This window comes from Cydia splendana, chromosome 19 (genome assembly GCF_910591565.1).
Source record: "Cydia splendana chromosome 19, ilCydSple1.2, whole genome shotgun sequence".
Classification (NCBI taxonomy): domain Eukaryota; kingdom Metazoa; phylum Arthropoda; class Insecta; order Lepidoptera; family Tortricidae; genus Cydia; species Cydia splendana.
The window spans coordinates 1650575-1669228 of NC_085978.1; the positions used below are offsets into that span (position 1 = coordinate 1650575).

Sequence of the window (18654 nt, forward strand, 5' to 3'; positions counted from 1 at the left end):
TCTACATGTAAATTTCTAACTGCTGCCATAACTACTATCTCGGTATCAGATGGGTTAAATCAGCCCCTTTTTTCGCACCGGAAGTGGCCTTCTTTTTCGTACTTTCGGCAAGTTCCGCCGTGGCAGACTATCGAATTCGGACTTAGCATAACTTTTCTGGGAAACCATTGTGCATTTCATCGTGGTATCAAGTCGGTTAGAAATTTTGCGGCCGGCTCTTCTACTACTAGGCGGAGAGACAGACGGGCAGATCGACGATCTAAGCCACCTGCGGCCTATGACCGCGCAGCAATTCATGGACAGGTTAGTACTCAAACTATGAAGTATGGCGACCTATATCCCTATAGTGTTAAGAATTTGACAAGCTTCGTAAAATGGACGCCCTCCACAACCGAGAGCTGGAAGAGGACTACAGTCACAAGCTGCGAGGTCGAGTATGGCAACCCACAGAGCCTGAAGGACATAGACTAGGCGGAGAGACAGACGGGCAGATCGACGATCTAAGCCACCTGCGGCCTATGACCGCGCAGCAATTCATGGACAGGTTAGTACTCAAACTATGAAGTATGGCGACCTATATCCCTATAGTGTTAAGAATTTGACAAGCTTCGTAAAATGGACGCCCTCCACAACCGAGAGCTGGAAGAGGACTACAGTCACAAGCTGCGAGGTCGAGTATGGCAACCCACAGAGCCTGAAGGACAGACTAGGCGGAGAGACAGACGGGCAGATCGACGATCTAAGCCACCTGCGGCCTATGACCGCGCAGCAATTCATGGACAGGTTAGTACTCAAACTATGAAGTATGGCGACCTATATCCCTATAGTGTTAAGAATTTGACAAGCTTCGTAAAATGGACGCCCTCCACAACCGAGAGCTGGAAGAGGACTACAGTCACAAGCTGCGAGGTCGAGTATGGCAACCCACAGAGCCTGAAGGACATAGACTAGGCGGAGAGACAGACGGGCAGATCGACGATCTAAGCCACCTGCGGCCTATGACCGCGCAGCAATTCATGGACAGGTTAGTACTCAAACTATGAAGTATGGCGACCTATATCCCTATAGTGTTAAGAATTTGACAAGCTTCGTAAAATGGACGCCCTCCACAACCGAGAGCTGGAAGAGGACTACAGTCACAAGCTGCGAGGTCGAGTATGGCAACCCACAGAGCCTGAAGGACATAGACTAGGCGGAGAGACAGACGGGCAGATCGACGATCTAAGCCACCTGCGGCCTATGACCGCGCAGCAATTCATGGACAGGTTAGTACACAAACCATCAAGTATAGAGATTTATATCCCTATAGTGTTAAGAATATGCAATTCATGGACAGGTTAGTACACAAACTATCAAGTATGGAGATTTATATCCCTATAGTGTTAAGAATATGACAAGCTTCGTAAAATGGACGCTCTCCACAACCGAGAGCTGGAAGAGGACTACAGTCACAAGCTGCGAGGCCGAGTATGGCAACCCACAGAGCCTGAAGGACATAGACTAGGCGGAGAGACAGACGGGCAGATCGACGATCTAAGCCACCTGCGGCCTATGACCGCGCAGCAATTCATGGACAGGTTAGTACACAAACTATCAAGTATGGAGATTTATATCCCTATAGTGTTAAGAATATGACAAGCTTCGTAAAATGGACGCTCTCCACAACCGAGAGCTGGAAGAGGACTACAGTCACAAGCTGCGAGGCCGAGTATGGCAACCCACAGAGCCTGAAGGACATAGACTAGGCGGAGAGACAGACGGGCAGATCGACGATCTAAGCCACCTGCGGCCTATGACCGCGCAGCAATTCATGGACAGGTTAGTACACAAACTATCAAGTATGGAGATTTATATCCCTATAGTGTTAAGAATTTGACAAGCTTCGTAAAATGGACGCTCTCCACAACCGAGAGCTGGAAGAGGACTACAGTCACAAGCTGCGAGGTCGAGTATGGCAACCCACAGAGCCTGAAGGACATAGACTAGGCGGAGAGACAGACGGGCAGATCGACGATCTAAGCCACCTGCGGCCTATGACCGCGCAGCAATTCATGGACAGGTTAGTACTCAAACTATGAAGTATGGCGACCTATATCCCTATAGTGTTAAGAATTTGACAAGCTTCGTAAAATGGACGCTCTCCACAACCGAGAGCTGGAAGAGGACTACAGTCACAAGCTGCGAGGTCGAGTATGGCAACCCACAGAGCCTGAAGGACATAGACTAGGCGGAGAGACAGACGGGCAGATCGACGATCTAAGCCACCTGCGGCCTATGACCGCGCAGCAATTCATGGACAGGTTAGTACACAAACTATCAAGTATGGAGATTTATATCCCTATAGTGTTAAGAATTTGACAAGCTTCGTAAAATGGACGCTCTCCACAACCGAGAGCTGGAAGAGGACTACAGTCACAAGCTGCGAGGTCGAGTATGGCAACCCACAGAGCCTGAAGGACATAGACTAGGCGGAGAGACAGACGGGCAGATCGACGATCTAAGCCACCTGCGGCCTATGACCGCGCAGCAATTCATGGACAGGTTAGTACACAAACTATCAAGTATGGAGATTTATATCCCTATAGTGTTAAGAATATGACAAGCTTCGTAAAATGGACGCCCTCCACAACCGAGAGCTGGAAGAGGACTACAGTCACAAGCTGCGAGGTCGAGTATGGCAACCCACAGAGCCTGAAGGACATAGACTAGGCGGAGAGACAGACGGGCAGATCGACGATCTAAGCCACCTGCGGCCTATGACCGCGCAGCAATTCATGGACAGGTTAGTACACAAACTATCAAGTATGGAGATTTATATCCCTATAGTGTTAAGAATTTGACAAGCTTCGTAAAATGGACGCTCTCCACAACCGAGAGCTGGAAGAGGACTACAGTCACAAGCTGCGAGGTCGAGTATGGCAACCCACAGAGCCTGAAGGACATAGACTAGGCGGAGAGACAGACGGGCAGATCGACGATCTAAGCCACCTGCGGCCTATGACCGCGCAGCAATTCATGGACAGGTTAGTACACAAACTATCAAGTATGGAGATTTATATCCCTATAGTGTTAAGAATATGACAAGCTTCGTAAAATGGACGCCCTCCACAACCGAGAGCTGGAAGAGGACTACAGTCACAAGCTGCGAGGTCGAGTATGGCAACCCACAGAGCCTGAAGGACATAGACTAGGCGGAGAGACAGACGGGCAGATCGACGATCTAAGCCACCTGCGGCCTATGACCGCGCAGCAATTCATGGACAGGTTAGTACACAAACTATCAAGTATGGAGATTTATATCCCTATAGTGTTAAGAATTTGACAAGCTTCGTAAAATGGACGCTCTCCACAACCGAGAGCTGGAAGAGGACTACAGTCACAAGCTGCGAGGCCGAGTATGGCAACCCACAGAGCCTGAAGGACATAGACTAGGCGGAGAGACAGACGGGCAGATCGACGATCTAAGCCACCTGCGGCCTATGACCGCGCAGCAATTCATGGACAGGTTAGTACACAAACTATCAAGTATGGAGATTTATATCCCTATAGTGTTAAGAATATGACAAGCTTCGTAAAATGGACGCCCTCCACAACCGAGAGCTGGAAGAGGACTACAGTCACAAGCTGCGAGGTCGAGTATGGCAACCCACAGAGCCTGAAGGACATAGACTAGGCGGAGAGACAGACGGGCAGATCGACGATCTAAGCCACCTGCGGCCTATGACCGCGCAGCAATTCATGGACAGGTTAGTACACAAACTATCAAGTATGACGACCTATATCCCATAAAGTTAAGAAAGCGAGCTGAATGACGACTTTTTCGCTCTTATTGCGTAGATATAAAGGTTTTTTTCTATCGGCTTTTGGCGATAGTGCGTCGATCAATTTGGGGAGACCCTTATTCTTAAATTTCTCTCTATTTGTCGGATTAGGTTCGTGTAAGATTACATCATATTTACTGTTGTTTTTTGCCGTTAGGTTCCAAGAGCTCCAACTAGGCCAAGAGCGTCGTCGAGCCCCGAACGGAGCGACATCACCAGGGGGCTCCGACACCGCGCCGGGGCGCTCCGCGGTGTCCGGAGACCGCTTCAGTGAGATCAAGTCTTCGTTAAGGGAGCTGCGACGAGGGCTCAACGAGGTATTACGATTTATTTGAGGCGCCGTAGGTTCAGAAATGTTTTTAAAATCGCTTTTTTAGACCATTTATCAAAAACTCCGATGGCAGAACCCACTAGGTATACCTTAACTAGCACAGTAACAGAAACAGCTTTCAGTAACAGAAATGTTTTATTTATTACCTATACATATTCAATTCATCTAGTCGAGTAATTATTTATTGAAATACATATTACCATTCATGTGTATATTATAATACCATTAAATAGCCACATATATAGTGCATAATTGTTTTCCATCGTATTTTCACGGAAACGTCCGAACGTGACTTGCTATTTCGGTCAGTCTCGGTACAAAAAGTACTGAGGTTGACGGAAGTAGCATGACAAATACGAACGTTTCCGAGAAAAAACGATGGAAAACAATTATGCGCTATAGTTCGTTTTTTTAGCATTAGAAATAAGGTAAACAATCTTGACGTGTGTATTTAAGTTGAAAAACACATTTTAAAAATAAGTTGTGGCAAATATGTAACAATTATGAATCTAATACAATCATTTATATTCTTCTGCTTTCATAAGTAATAGTTACTGATTTTTAAAAAGCGTTTTTCAATTAAAAGACATGTCAAGATCGCTTACCTTCTTTCAAGTTCTTTCTAATGCTAAAAAAAACGAACTATACATCTGTACAACTGACCACCAAGATCAAGATCAGTATAAAACATGTATAAAATGTTTTTTTTTTTCAGGTAACAGCACCATACAACTCTGCGTCGAATGCTACCAACAATACTAACATGTAAGTACAATAATGATTCTAAAGTAAAAGTTAAAATTCAAAAGTAGAAGTTTCAAATCATGGCATTGTATAGATATGTAGATTAAGAAATTGGTATGATGAAACTGGGGCCTGTAACACAGGGTCGTGATTCACTGTATTGTTAAATCGGGTAATCGAAAACCTGTGGGGTATAGGTATTCCGTTCCTTCTGATTATACATTTATACCTGCTAAACTTTATTCATTTGAAAAAACACTGTAAAGTAAGGTCAGCTGCAGTGTGTTAACATGGTTTACAGTACATCTAGTGCTCCATTACGACACCAGGTGCTATAATAAGCACATTACGTAACTATGTCGAAAATTTAAAAGTCCATATGTACTGTAAAACGTACGATACACGTGCGAATAGGTAATTCGCAACTCGTGTCGATTTAAAACACTCTTCGGTCGTGTTTTAAAATTCGCCAGTCGTTGCAAATTTCCTATTTTTCGAACTTGTATCATAAATAACTATTGTCTATCAGAGACAGCAACCGACTGTGCCCGCCGAGCCCGCCAGCCGACGCCGGCGACGCCGGTGAACTGCGGCTCCCCTGCGAGTTCTGCGGCCTCCCTATACTAGCCGACGACTTAGTATTACACCAGGTAACCATTTTAAAATTCAAAAACAAAACAATTTACTATCAAAAATACTTTTTACAGAACATATGGTCCTATTTTCCCGCACTTTTCGTGCGTATGTCAAAAGTTTAAAGGGCCATATGTACTGTAAAACGTTGTACGATACACGTGCGAATAGGTAATTCGCAACTCGTGTCGATTTAAAACACTCCCTTCGGTCGTGTTTTAATTTAACGCCACTCGTTTCGATTTTCATCTTTTCCGCACTTGTGTCGTAAATAACTATTTTACACATGTTGCATAATCTATACATTGCAAATACAGATTTCAATTCGTATTGAGTTTGTTAGTAAGTAAAAGTGTATAAAATCCGATCATCAGATTTAATGAAATATTATAAATTGTACTTATATCAAAAGTTATATTTACTGCCATATTTAAAACAAACTCCAAACCGTAGGGCTAAGATGGTCGGCTCTTATGTATGTATGTATGTATGTATAAACTCTTTATTGTACAAAACACAAATTTATGGCACAGGCTAGGCAGTACAAAGGCGAACTTATCCCTTTAAGGGATTTCTTCCAGTTAACCTTTGAGTAGATGAGAATCGATGAAGAACGGTAGACACATATAGCACTGAGTACAATAGACTAGAATCTAGATCAATGATATCATTCTTCACCATTTATCATTTGTCACCATGGCTGTCACGTTCTAACAAATATGTAAGTGCGAAAGTGACGCATGGCATGAAAGGTGATAAAAATGTGACCATGATACCGCTGCTGATTTAAATGGTCGTCAAAAAATAAACTCATTTTAAATATCAAACGCAATTCAACCGTTATTGATATCAGACGCGCCTGGTGTTTACATTATCAGTCAAAAGGCTAGTGTTACCGAATATAATGGGACGTTTCAAAGGAAATATTTATGTAAACACGCGTAAAGTAAACAACTAAATTTGCATAATCGGAACAATATAAATTCGGATTCGGATTGTTTAAGAACACTGTTTACGGCTGAGGCGACAGCAAGACAGTTGTTTTTAAACGAAAATTGTGAAGTCAAAATAGAAAAAGTGTTGTGTCCCAAGAAGTCAATAGTACCAAAACAATTATAGACTCCTATGGACACTGGAAAATATCAAATAAGAATACGTATCTGGTCATTTTGTTAGTAAAATAAAATTGTTCGAGGCTTGTTGCTCGAGAAAAAAGCCAGTTGCACCAACCACAAGTGACGGACTGATCAACGGCAAGCAGCAAACTATGAAGATTGCTATAAAAACATAAGTGGCTAAAACAAATCAACTAGGACTTAGAATCATCCTTGGACTTGTACCTATATATAGGTGTGAGATGATACAAGTATAAGTACTGGCCATATGTGATGCACTAGCGCGATTTAAAATATTAGCCAAAAAACAAACCGGTGCTGGAGACCCTGTGGCGTTTCTTCTGCCAGTACTTAGTCCGAGATCGGGCCTTCATAGCCATCAGGGGGCCAACCGCAAATCGATCGATCGATCGTGCGCCATCGCACGGAAAATACCTCCAACGAAACAACTCCTTCTTATTAGTTTCGGCTCAGGATCGCTGTAACGCATACATTATATAAACATTGTGTTAATCGTCCGCTATAGACGAAAAGGTCAACGATGACCGTCAGTGATTAAGTGTGTATACTAAGTGAATATCCGTGACCATGAAAGGCATCGCCATCTGCGTTTTGTGTTTGACGTTCCTTGGTCAATTGAAAGCAGAAGATATCGAGGAGTATATGAAATTACGAACAAAATTAATCGAAATGGACTCCCAACTGACAGTCGGAATCAAACAGCGTCTCACACACAAAGAGGAGCTTGTCAACGATCAACTAATGTTCCACAAAAATGTAGATATAAGCCGTGTACCGTTTTATAAACACTATTTCCAGTACCAAGGTATTATGAGGCGCTCGAGAGTGTATCAAATGATTCGACTTATGCCCAAGGGAGCCGCGTTGCACGTACACGGCTCGCTAATGCTAGATCCTGAGGACTTGTTGAAGTTAACTTACGAGGACTACTTGTACATGTGTTCAAGTTTAACCCACTTACGATTTCACTTCTCCCTCACCACCCCCAAGGACCCCTGCCCAGTCGCATGGAAACTCGTCGAAGATTTGAGAATGAAACATAAAAAAGTTTCAGAATTTGATAGCAAATTAAAAGAGCGGTTAACTTTAGGACCAGAGGATGGTTTAAATCTTGAATCTGACGAAAATGAAGCGTGGGAGCAATTCGGAAAAACTATAGCTGCGATTCTTTCTTTAATAGAGTACCGGCCTGTGCGCGAGAAATACATTTATAAATCGTTGCAGAATCTGTATGATGACAACGTCATGTACGTCGAGATTAGATTAAATCTGCACCCTTTGTATGAATTAAACGGTACATTTCACGACAGGATGTACATGGCGTCGCTGCATAATAACGTAGCGAAGAGATTCATGGAGGCGAACCCTGACTTTGCCGGCTTGAAGATTATACTATCTCCTAGTAGAAAACTTAGTGCCGAAGATATACAATATGAATTAGACGAAGCTCGCGCAGTGAAACTGACGCTGCCTGATGTTATTGCGGGGTTTGATCTCGTCGGCCACGAAGACAGAGGTCGAACCTTAAAGGAGTTTGTGCCAGCTCTGTTACAAGAGAAAAAAGGGATAGATTACTATTTTCACGCGGGTGAGACTAACCAGCACGGTACGCCGACGGATGAGAATTTATTCGACGCCATATTGTTGGGAACGAAAAGGATTGGCCACGCGACTTCTCTAATCAAGCATCCTGTGCTTATTAAAAGCGTGCACCGTAGAGACATAGCTGTGGAGGTGAACGTGATATCGAACTCAGTGTTATCGTTGGTCAAGGATGTCCGCAGTCATCCGCTAGTGACATATTTGTCGCAGGGACTCCCCGTCGTGTTATCGAGTGATGACCCCGGCGTGTGGGGCGCGCGGCCTCTGACCGACGACTTTTACGTCGCGTTCGCGGCCATCACCAACAGACGCCACGACTTGCGGGTGCTGAAGCAGCTGGCTATCAACTCTATAAGATACAGCGCCTTAGATGATAAGGGAAAGACGAAGTTGTTTAGAACTTTCGCGAAGAGGTGGTTAGAGTTTTTAACCGCTGTTATTCAGGAATATGACATGGTGTGAATTTTGTTGAATGTGTTGTTGTATTTTAGTTTACCTGATAATGTGTAAATAGGTTTGCCGGTATTGTATTTACACACCGTATAACATTCTTTCGTAATAAGTATTATAACCATAGAGTTATATATTTGACAGAGGGAATGTCACTTAAGACAAACTGTGACACTGCAATGGCGGACGGTTTGAAAGTGTGCGTGTAGACGAGTGATACCATGTAGCACAAATTCTACCCTAACGATGAAACAATTAATTTCAATATCGTCCTTGTTTTCAAATATTAAAATAGGACAGTTTTACTCAATAAAAATGTGTGCACCTAACTGATTTTATAGGTCTTGAAAATGGTCATTTTCATTTAACTTGTACAAGTTAAGCGCGACTTAAGTCGTGTTTCAGTAACGTCTAACCGTTACATTCCTGACAAAATGCATGGGATTTGACATTGACCGTCAGTCTTGTAAACGATTGCTAACTGGCCGTTTAAGGTGTTCAATTGAGTGAAAATGCCCAAATGCTCATTGTTGCACAATTACTTTGAGCAAATATTATTTTCAATACCTAATGATATTTAACTTGTAACATATCTGGTTTTAAACAAAAAATAAATATAAGGTAAATGTACTAGTGCTCGACATGTTAATGCCCAATAGATGACACCTTGCTGTCACCTCTACTGACAATGACTTCAGTTTCAAGATGACATGTACTGGACTGGGACCGCGTCGAGCACCATGAGTATGTTCACCTTACATAACAAATTAACGTTAACTATCAAACATTATTCATGTAAACGTCTTTAATCTCCTTATTATTGGGAAATTACCATACCGACCTAGTTTGAAATGCAAAATCAATAATTTAGCTATTTACCTAAATATCCTAAATGATCTCTTTCATCTCTTATATACATAATGATTTAATAAGAAGGGCATCAATTACCCTACTTTCGGGAAATTACTCTATTCAACTTACTGGTCACACTCCTGTTTCGCATTTATAAACAATGAAATATGGAGATTTTATGTACTATACCGTGATAATTGATAAAATTAGCTATGAAAAGTAATTCCGTCAATTTTTTTCTTTCGATCGGTACAATTCTTGCAGGATTTAACTACGCATGCCGGCATATTTTACATTTTTCTTGGACAAATTTACTTCACTGACGTTGCGATCCGTCTGACGGCAAATTGGTGGATGAGGGCATTGAGATAACTGTCAATGTGTGTGTGTCACGCGTAAATACTAGGAAATTGGTGGATGATGGAATCACAGTTTTTGTCTTAGCAAAACTACGTCCGTAGTATTCTAGGTCCATGATTATAACAATTTTTTTTAGTCCAATAAGTATTTTACGATCTGGACAGGCTATGAATATGTAAGTATTTTGAACCATTTACAGCGCCTCTATAGGTAGGTATTTACCAGTCTAATGCGTTTATGTACATTATAAATAGCCCGCACCTGCATACAACACATACACTCAAGCGAGGCGTACACTATAGTTCGTTTTTTTAGCATTATATTATTATTATATTATATTCTCTTTATTTATTTTTCGTCTTAAGTTAGGTTTGATATAATATGAATATAAAAGTAAAATATAAAAACACTTACAAAACAATAAAAAATACATATAAACACATTATAAAAAACCTAACCTAGGGTGCCGCCGGCAGCGGGGCTTGGCCCAAGCTGCCGGTGGTCAGGGCCGCAGAGTGAGGAACCGACGTACTATACGCGCTGTGTCCAAAATTACCGCCTTCTGCATCTGACCCTTGATCCAACCACCCAGCGAGAGTCTCTCTAAGTGTTGGTCGAGACTCTTTGCTATGAGACCGTTCGCTGACACGACTATCGGAACAATGATCGTCGAGTCAACATCCCACATGGCGGTAATCTCATGAGCTAAGTCTAGGTACTTGCTGGACTTGTCCTTCTCGGCCTTCACGAGATTCTCATCATGGGGGATGGTGACGTCGGCGAGCACGGCCCGGCGCTGCGATCGATCTATCAGCACGATGTCAGGCTTATTGGCAACAATAGTCCTGTCAGTGATGATAGACCGATCCCAATAGAGCGTGGCACGACCATTTTCGAGAACTGGGGCAGGTGAGTACTTGTAGTACGGCACTTCACGGTCCACAAGGCCGTATAGAAGAGCAAGCTGCTGGTGAATAATTCTGGCTACGAGATTATGTCTGTGCAAGTACTCGCCGTTAGCAAGATGAGAACAACCGGAGATAATATGCCTGAGTGACTCTCCGGGACGGCGGCATGCCCGACAAATGTCGACCGTACCGTCCTTCAGGATATATCTCCGGTAGTTATTCGTCATGATAACTTCGTCCGCAATTGCACAGGCAAAACCCTCGGTTTCTCCGAAGAGGTCCCCGAATCGTAGCCAGTTCACCGACGCAGGTAGGTCTACATCGGGCCCCATGAGGGCCTTGTAGAACCGCCCGTGTAGCTGCTTATCCTTCCATACCGCCTTGCGGTCCTCGGTGCTTAGTACTACAGGTTTGCGCCATTATATTATTATTATAGGACATTTTTTACACAAATTGACCAAGCCCCACGGTAAGCTCAAGGCTGCAATTAGAAAGAAGGTAAGCGATCTTGATATGTCTTTTAATTGAAAAACGCTTTTTAAAAATCAGTAACTATTACTTATGAAAGCAGAAGAATATAAATGATCGTATTAGATTCATAATTGTTACATATTTGCCGTGACTTATTTTTAAAACGTGTTTTTCAATAAAAATACACACCAAGATTGTTTACCTTTTTTCTAATGCTATAAAACACGGACTATATCAAGAACTGGCATGCAATTTACGTTACATTGCTGACTACTAAGGTAAACTGAATTCAAAAGTTTGATCAGATACCGCAATGTAATTAAAATTGCATGCAAGTTCTTGCTAGTCTAAAGGAGTATTCCATGAAATTGTCTACCATTGTCCCGTACGGACGCGAATTTTCTGAAGATTTGCAGATATAAGAGTTTCCTTTTCTATGACAAATGTGCAAAAATATCCAAAGTAATCGACTGCTTTAAATGCCGAAAAAAAAAGTCGCAACACAGGAAATAAGTGCGTCTGTACGGGACAGCCCGTGGGATGCTCCTAAATTTCGCTTTACTTACTTAGATCAATTGAACAATAGGCAAACGTCCATTTATAAGTAAATATCTGGGAGATCTAGCTTTGCTCGGAAAATATACAAAAGCTCAAAAATGCGCGTTTTCCCAGAGATAAAACCTAGCTAGATCGATTTATCGCCGCCGAAACCCCCCATATAGCAAATTTCATCGAAATCGTTAGAGCCGTTTCTGAGATCCCCGAAATATATATATAAATAAACAAGAATTGCTCGTTTAAAGGTATTAGATAGATTAGGCCCACTTGCACCATCCCACTAACCCGGGGTTAAGGGGTTAAACCGATAACCTAGTGTTAAATTGTACTGGTAACCATGGCAACTCCAGGTTTAACCAGTTAATCCCGGGTTAGTGGGATGGTGCAAGTGGGCCTTAGATAGATAGATATGGTACAGATTCAAACTGAAGAATAAAGTTAAATAAAACAAAAGATTAGCTCATCAAGTTATTATCACAAAGGTTGTTATGGACTGGTATGGTAGAGTAAACATGCGACGAATTCAATAGGGAAATGATGTTTAGCGTAAACAGATCACGGCAATTAATATAAATGCGTAAACTTGATGTTTTATAAACAGTGACACACAGTGGCGTGCCTAGGGTTTCGGAGTAAGGCAAGCCGAAAGATATGTTTTCGTAATAAATGTCCAATCTCACTCTTTGGACTCAAATGAATTTGCTAGCGTATCGCGGCGAGCTATCATAGCGCACAGGGCATACTAGGTACTACTATAACTACTAGATCGAATTTTACAAACATATCAGATGGCCTACCGCGAACACTGAAGTTTGCAAATTGCATGCTTCTTTCTCTGTCACTCTAATTACGCCTTAATTGGAGTAAACCAACAATCCTTGTGTTTTGTAAACGGCCGTACAAAATTTTCTCTTAATGCGACTGACTTATCTGAGAATACACAAGTTGGGTGTTGGTTTCGGCGCGGAAATGATATCCCGTTTTTCTACAGGGTTTAACGATTTTACCTTGCCTTCGTTGAGTAATACGTGGACGCATCTCATACCGTCACAAGGAACAACTTCATCCATTGTTAACACTTATAAACGTCACAACAATCGAACAAATCCACATTCACTACTTAATTTCTAATTTACGTAAATAAATTGAGCTTTCGTTACTTTCGACTCGACTAAATAATAATACACTCTTGAACTAAACGCGTGCCCGTGCGAACTTATGCAGCTAACTTCACACCAAAAGCCACATTCACTTTTCTCTGCAGCTGACTGTACTCAACAATTAAATACTGAGCCATTTAGTAAAAACGAAATATGCAATTTTGAACAGACATGGATTTTAGGGGGCAAATCAAATGAAAAGCTAGGGAGTTCCTATATCGATAAACTCAATAATCGATACTTTCGATGCTTAGAGCACAATTTTTATAAAAGCACTGTGATATTCAAAGAGTCATTTCATAGCCTCATAAGGCGCAGCCATGCAAGAAAAAAAAATCCAAAATTTGCCAGTAAAATTTTAAGCTTTAGCGTAGGATATAGAAGTGATTTTTCTTCGTTTGCAAATTTTACTAAACAAAAGAAATGCAACTCGGTTCATCAAACTTAATAAGTACTACATTTTACTTTCATCCCACATCCGATATCGAATTGGGCAATGTGAAAAGGCTCTTAGAAGGACAATAGGGTATTATAAATAAATAAATAAATAAATATTATAGGACATTCTTACACAGATTGACCAAGTCCCACAGTAAGCTCAAGAAGGCTTGTGTTGTGGGTACTCAGACAACGATATATATAATATATAAATACTTAAATACATAGAAAACAACAATGACTCAGGAACAAATATCTGTGTCATCACACAAATAAATGCCCTTACTGGGATTCGAACCCAGGACCATCGGCTTTACAGGCAGGGTCAGTACCCACTAGGCCAGACCGGTCGTCGGTCGGTATTATACTGTATTTAAAATAAATTATTTTACACCATGCATGAAATAAAGCACCGGATAGTTATTAGAAAAACAGAGCTAAGAGTTATTTTTAAAAACAAGTTCTATTTATAAATCGGATAGAAGTATAAAAAGTAGGCGAGTAGTTGAGCGTGACGTCACGATGTAACGTTTCATATAAATTCCATATTAGCAAGTTTTGACAGTTCTAATAAAGTAACTGATTTGACTAGTACGAAAATATCCTATTATAGTGGTACATGTTTGCAGACTGGGTGCCGACCCGACTTAACCCAGTACCGGCCCAAGAAGTCCTCCCGCCCGCGCTCCCCGCGCCCGCGCCCGCCGCGCCCGCGCCCCGCGGCCGAGATGGACGACCCCGTCATACCCTGCCAGTTCTGCACGCAGTCGCTGCCTGTATACCTTATTAGTGAACATCAGGTAAGATGTATACCTCATTAGTGACCATCAGGTAAGATATCTACCTTATTTTGTGAACGTTAGGTAAGATGTATACCTTATTAGTATATGTAAGATGTATATATTGTCGACCTTATTACTCTTATTAGTGAACATCAGATAAGATGTATACCAACCTCATTAGTGAACATCAGGTAAGTTGTATACCAACCTTATTAGTGACCATCAGGTAAGATGTATACCTTTTAGTAGTGAGAATCAGGTAAGCTGTCTACCTTATTTAGTGAGCATCAGGTAAGCTGTCTACCTTGTTAGTGAGTTGTCAGGTAAGATTAGTGATGCGAGCGAACGATGCCGGCGAGAAATTTCTCGTTCTCGAGAATTCCTTCCCCTGGAAATTCTCAGCGATTCTCGAGAAATTTCTCTTGGACGGAAATTTCTGAGAAAGTACATATAATCAAAATAATATCAAATTTCATATTTTTTAATTTATAACTGTTAGTAATTATTAAACTATGCGTAAGGTATTCGAACCAATTAGACGATACTAAAGGCCAACTTCTCTTTGTTCTCGAGAAGTTTCCGAGAAATTTCTCGGGAACGTTCTCCATAGAAGCTTTCCAGGAGAAAATTTCCGGATTGAACATTTAAGAAAAAAATACTGGTTATTTCGAGTATTATTGTTTAGAATCTCAAATAGTCTGGATTTATGTTATATACAGCTGTTGGCTTGATAAGTTGGTTTCTGCCAAATAATTTACCTTTGGGTAATAACAAATCTGTTTACAATATTAATAACAAACTTAGAATAAAAAGTAACCTAAAATTAAAACTACCTACAAAACTAAAACTAATACCTAAAAAAATATAGAACTACCTACAAAACTAAAACTAAACCTAAAAAAAAAAAACTAAAAATCTATATCTAGAGAGGGCCCCTGGGGCATAGTGCCAAGAATGCTGGCAGCATTTCCTCGCTCGATCGCAACGCTTATGCGTTGAGCGAGGAAGCTGCCAGCTCTTTTGTCCCCAGAGACCTCAACAAGCCGTTTCGACAAATCTGTAAAAAGACTCTGCCAAATGAAATGAACGTTCTAAGCGATAATTTAATTTTGTTCCCGAGAAATTTCTTCAAAATTGTTCTCGACTACATTTGGCGTTCATGTAAAACAGCCAATCCATACCGATATTATTATACATAAATGCGAAATTGTGTCTGTCTGTTAACTCTTCACGCTTAAGCCGCTGGACCGATTTGGACAAAATTTGGTATGGAGATAGATTGGGCCCCGAGAAAGGATAGTTTTTATCAATCATCATCATCACGCAGACGAAGTCGCGGGCAGAAGCTAGTTGTGCAATAATAAAACAAAAAATGTTTCATATTAAAGAACTTGAAAACTGTTTTGATAAACTGTAATAAAATATAATATTGTGGAGTTAATACAAAATGACTAATTTCAACTCAATAATTAAATGAACGGTAAATATTTAATAAAACAGATTTGAAATATTTGGCAGAGAATCATGGTCATGTCATGAACTATCTCAGGTACCTAGTTAGTTTATAAAACAAAAGAAAGCCGCAAAACTTTCCTGTACCTGTACATAACGTTTATCGCCAATAATCCTCCATTGTTTTATTTGCATGTGTTTTTTTTTTTATTCTCTATGTATTTTTTGAATAGGGAAGGGTATAAATGCTTTTTTCTCTCAGTGTCATCAATGCTAAGAAAGTGGACGGTTGTGACAAATCAAACGTGTTAATAAATTAAAATTAAAAAGGTAAACCGTTTGAGTAGGTACTTTAGAACTTTGTCGGACGATGGATGTATCAGAGACGTGTGTTCATTTAGTGATGCAGTGTATAGATGCAAAAATATCACAAGATTTGGTACGGCATATGATAAATTGCGAAAAAAGTCCGGTTGAAGTAAAACACGAATTAGGAAAGAAAGAACCTGAAGTGATTAATCAATTTGGAGTGTTTCGGATGAGCCCATATTACAGGGAATACATTTAATGAGGTAACCTTTAATGTGTTTCTCCAGTAGCTAATACATAATAGTATATTACGATACAAAAGTAGTACGAAGTGCAAAATTAGAAAATTCGGAACGAAGGTGATAAATAATTAAAACACGAGTTGCGATTTACCTGTTTAACAAAGATGTGTTTTATTTATTAACTATTTACCATTTAAACGGTACTGAATGAACCCGAGAAATTTTCAAGAAATTTCTCGGACTTTTCTTGAGAACGAAGAGAATTTTGCCTTTAAAGGTTTTCGAAGAACTAAAATGTATTGCGAATACCTTTAAATTACTAATATAAACACACACAAAAAACAAATAATCTAATTTTTATTATATTTAAAGTACTTTCTCGGAAATTTCCTTTCTCGAGAAACTTCTCGCGATATTCTCTTGTTTCCGAAACTTCCCGAGAACTGCCAATCACTAGGCTGGATGTCTTTCTGGCTACCTATCATCAGGTAAGAATTTTGATAGAATATTTAGAAAAATTGCCAGGTATAAAGCAAGTCATGGCGTATTGCAGTTCCAAAACAATGAGGCGTGAAACTAATATTGTAATTTGTATCACAAAGCTTATAATATATTAATATCTGGGAGACCGAGCTTTGCTCGAAAAACATAAACACTCAAAAATGCGCGTTTTCCCAGAGATAAGACCGAGCTAGATCGATTTATCGCCCCCGAAAACCCCCATATAGCAAATTTCATCGAAATCGTTAGAGCCGTTTCCGAGATACCCGAAATATATATATAAATAAATAAACAAGAATTACTCGTTTAAAGGTATTAGATAGATAGATTAGATAACCTGTATTATAATCAAACGAATGTACGAAAGTAATAATGAATGAATGAAAGTACTTGTCCTGAAATATGATTATCTGTTACAGGAGCGGTGTCGTCGAGATGCGAACGTGTTATACCCGGACTGATAAAAATGTTGACATTTAACTAACTAACTATACTATATTGTGGCTTTCCATTAAAGACGCACATACGCGTCCTGTCTCGGGGTCTCTCGACGAGTGTGTATAACCCGCATAAGAAAGAGAGAAGGAAAGAAAATACATTTATATAACGTCACAAAATAATACATTAAGAAAATAACACACGGAGACATAACAAAACGCTGGACGTTAAAATTTGACCCCAACCCACGCTTCATGTGGATAAGGACGCTTCATTTCAGGGACCGAATACCGGTATATATATTTCAAACAAATTAACTGGTACCTATTCAAATTCGTTATCGCCGTTGTTTATATATATTTTCACCTCAGCAGCTCGAACAAGGGTACTTTGCTACTTAAAAACAGTGAGCAAAATGCGATTTTGCTCACTGAGTCATTTTGTCTCACTCAGTGAGCAAAATCGCATTTTGCTCACTGGGTGTGTCTCACTCAGTGAGCAAAATGCGATTTTGCTCACTGAGTGAGACAAAATGACATTCAAGTGACTTTTATAGTCAAATGTCATTTCAACATGCGGGGTCTAATACAAGTTCGATATACTTGGGTTCTATTATCTCTGTCCCTCTAGGTATGTTCTCACTGCTTAGGGTGAAAATTTTTGTGTACTACACGAGATCAAAGTTATTTACATCTCGTGCGCTTTTGAATCCCTTACTACGCTCAAGATTCTAAATTAGATTCACTCGCTACGCTCGTGAATCTATTATACAATCTTTCGCTTGCACGGGACTCAAAATAAGCACTCGAAGAAATATCAAACTTTGATCTCTTGTTGTACAAATAACTATTTTGCATTTAATTTAGCTAATCTGATCAATCGTTATTCGTTATCCTTACATAAATACTATTTTATAATATCAAAGAAATATTGTGAATGCTACGAGATATTTTGATTTTTAGTTCTACCGGTAACGGTTCCTGCTTCATTTACATAATGAACCGTTCCATTAGAGATGGGGTACTTATGCACCATGTGCATAAGGGTGGTATTCCATCCATCTAATATCTTGGTCCAATGTCTGTGCGTCTCACTCTTTCACTAAGCAAAATGTGAGACGCAAGACATTGGACGAAGAAATTGCACAGGTGGAATACCACCCTAAGGAACGTTACCAATGGAAAATGGTCCTTATGCAGATGTAGCATAGAGATCCTTCTCTGATGGAAAGCCACATATGACTATTGCATGACAATTCTTTTTAAACTCTTCCACGACAGTGTTCTAGCTTAAATTATTAACTGAGTGCTAAGATGCATAAAATAGTGGTTGACGTAGATGGCGCTGTAAATTATACGTAAAAAGGTTGTCTAGAATGTCAAGCGCCAACGTTTGTCAACGCATTTACCAGAATGTGTATAAGGTGGTGGTACTGGTGCTCGACGCGGTCCCAGTACATGTTATCT

At 40.5% G+C, this 18654-nt stretch overlaps 2 protein-coding genes and 1 long non-coding RNA gene across 3 annotated transcripts in view; 2 read left to right on the plus strand and 1 right to left on the minus strand.

The window, feature by feature from the left end:
* Positions 1 to 3567: 3567 nt before the first annotated feature.
* Positions 3568 to 17522, plus strand: LOC134799908 (uncharacterized). The gene is made up of 6 exons (XM_063772346.1): positions 3568 to 3746; positions 3979 to 4138; positions 4868 to 4917; positions 5426 to 5546; positions 14094 to 14264; positions 17170 to 17522. Exons 1-6 carry the CDS (start codon positions 3577 to 3579, stop codon positions 17209 to 17211), a joined length of 714 nt encoding a protein of 237 aa, XP_063628416.1. The 5' UTR covers positions 3568 to 3576; the 3' UTR covers positions 17212 to 17522.
* Positions 7233 to 8729, plus strand: LOC134800302 (adenosine deaminase 2-like). The gene has a single exon (XM_063772803.1). It carries the CDS (start codon positions 7233 to 7235, stop codon positions 8727 to 8729), a length of 1497 nt encoding a protein of 498 aa, XP_063628873.1.
* The window catches only part of LOC134799941 (uncharacterized), a 159117-nt gene continuing 151158 nt past the window's right edge, over positions 10696 to 18654 (minus strand). The window contains exon 2 of the long non-coding RNA XR_010145483.1: positions 10696 to 10774. This is a non-coding gene — a long non-coding RNA (uncharacterized LOC134799941). The remainder of the gene's footprint in view (positions 10775 to 18654) is intronic.

What these genes read in the sequence shown, in the direction of transcription:
- LOC134799908 (XM_063772346.1), top strand. Translation starts at nt 3,577, where the DNA reads ATGGACGCCCTCCACAACCGAGAGCTGGAAGAGGACTACAGTCACAAG. An exon ending in GCGCAGCAATTCATGGACAG is followed by an intron (nt 3,747 to 3,978) that starts GTTAGTACACAA and finishes TTTTGCCGTTAG; the next exon opens with GTTCCAAGAGCTCCAACTAG. An exon ending in ACCTTATTAGTGAACATCAG is followed by an intron (nt 14,265 to 17,169) that starts GTAAGATGTATA and finishes TATCTGTTACAG; the next exon opens with GAGCGGTGTCGTCGAGATGC.
- LOC134800302 (XM_063772803.1), top strand. Translation starts at nt 7,233, where the DNA reads ATGAAAGGCATCGCCATCTGCGTTTTGTGTTTGACGTTCCTTGGTCAA.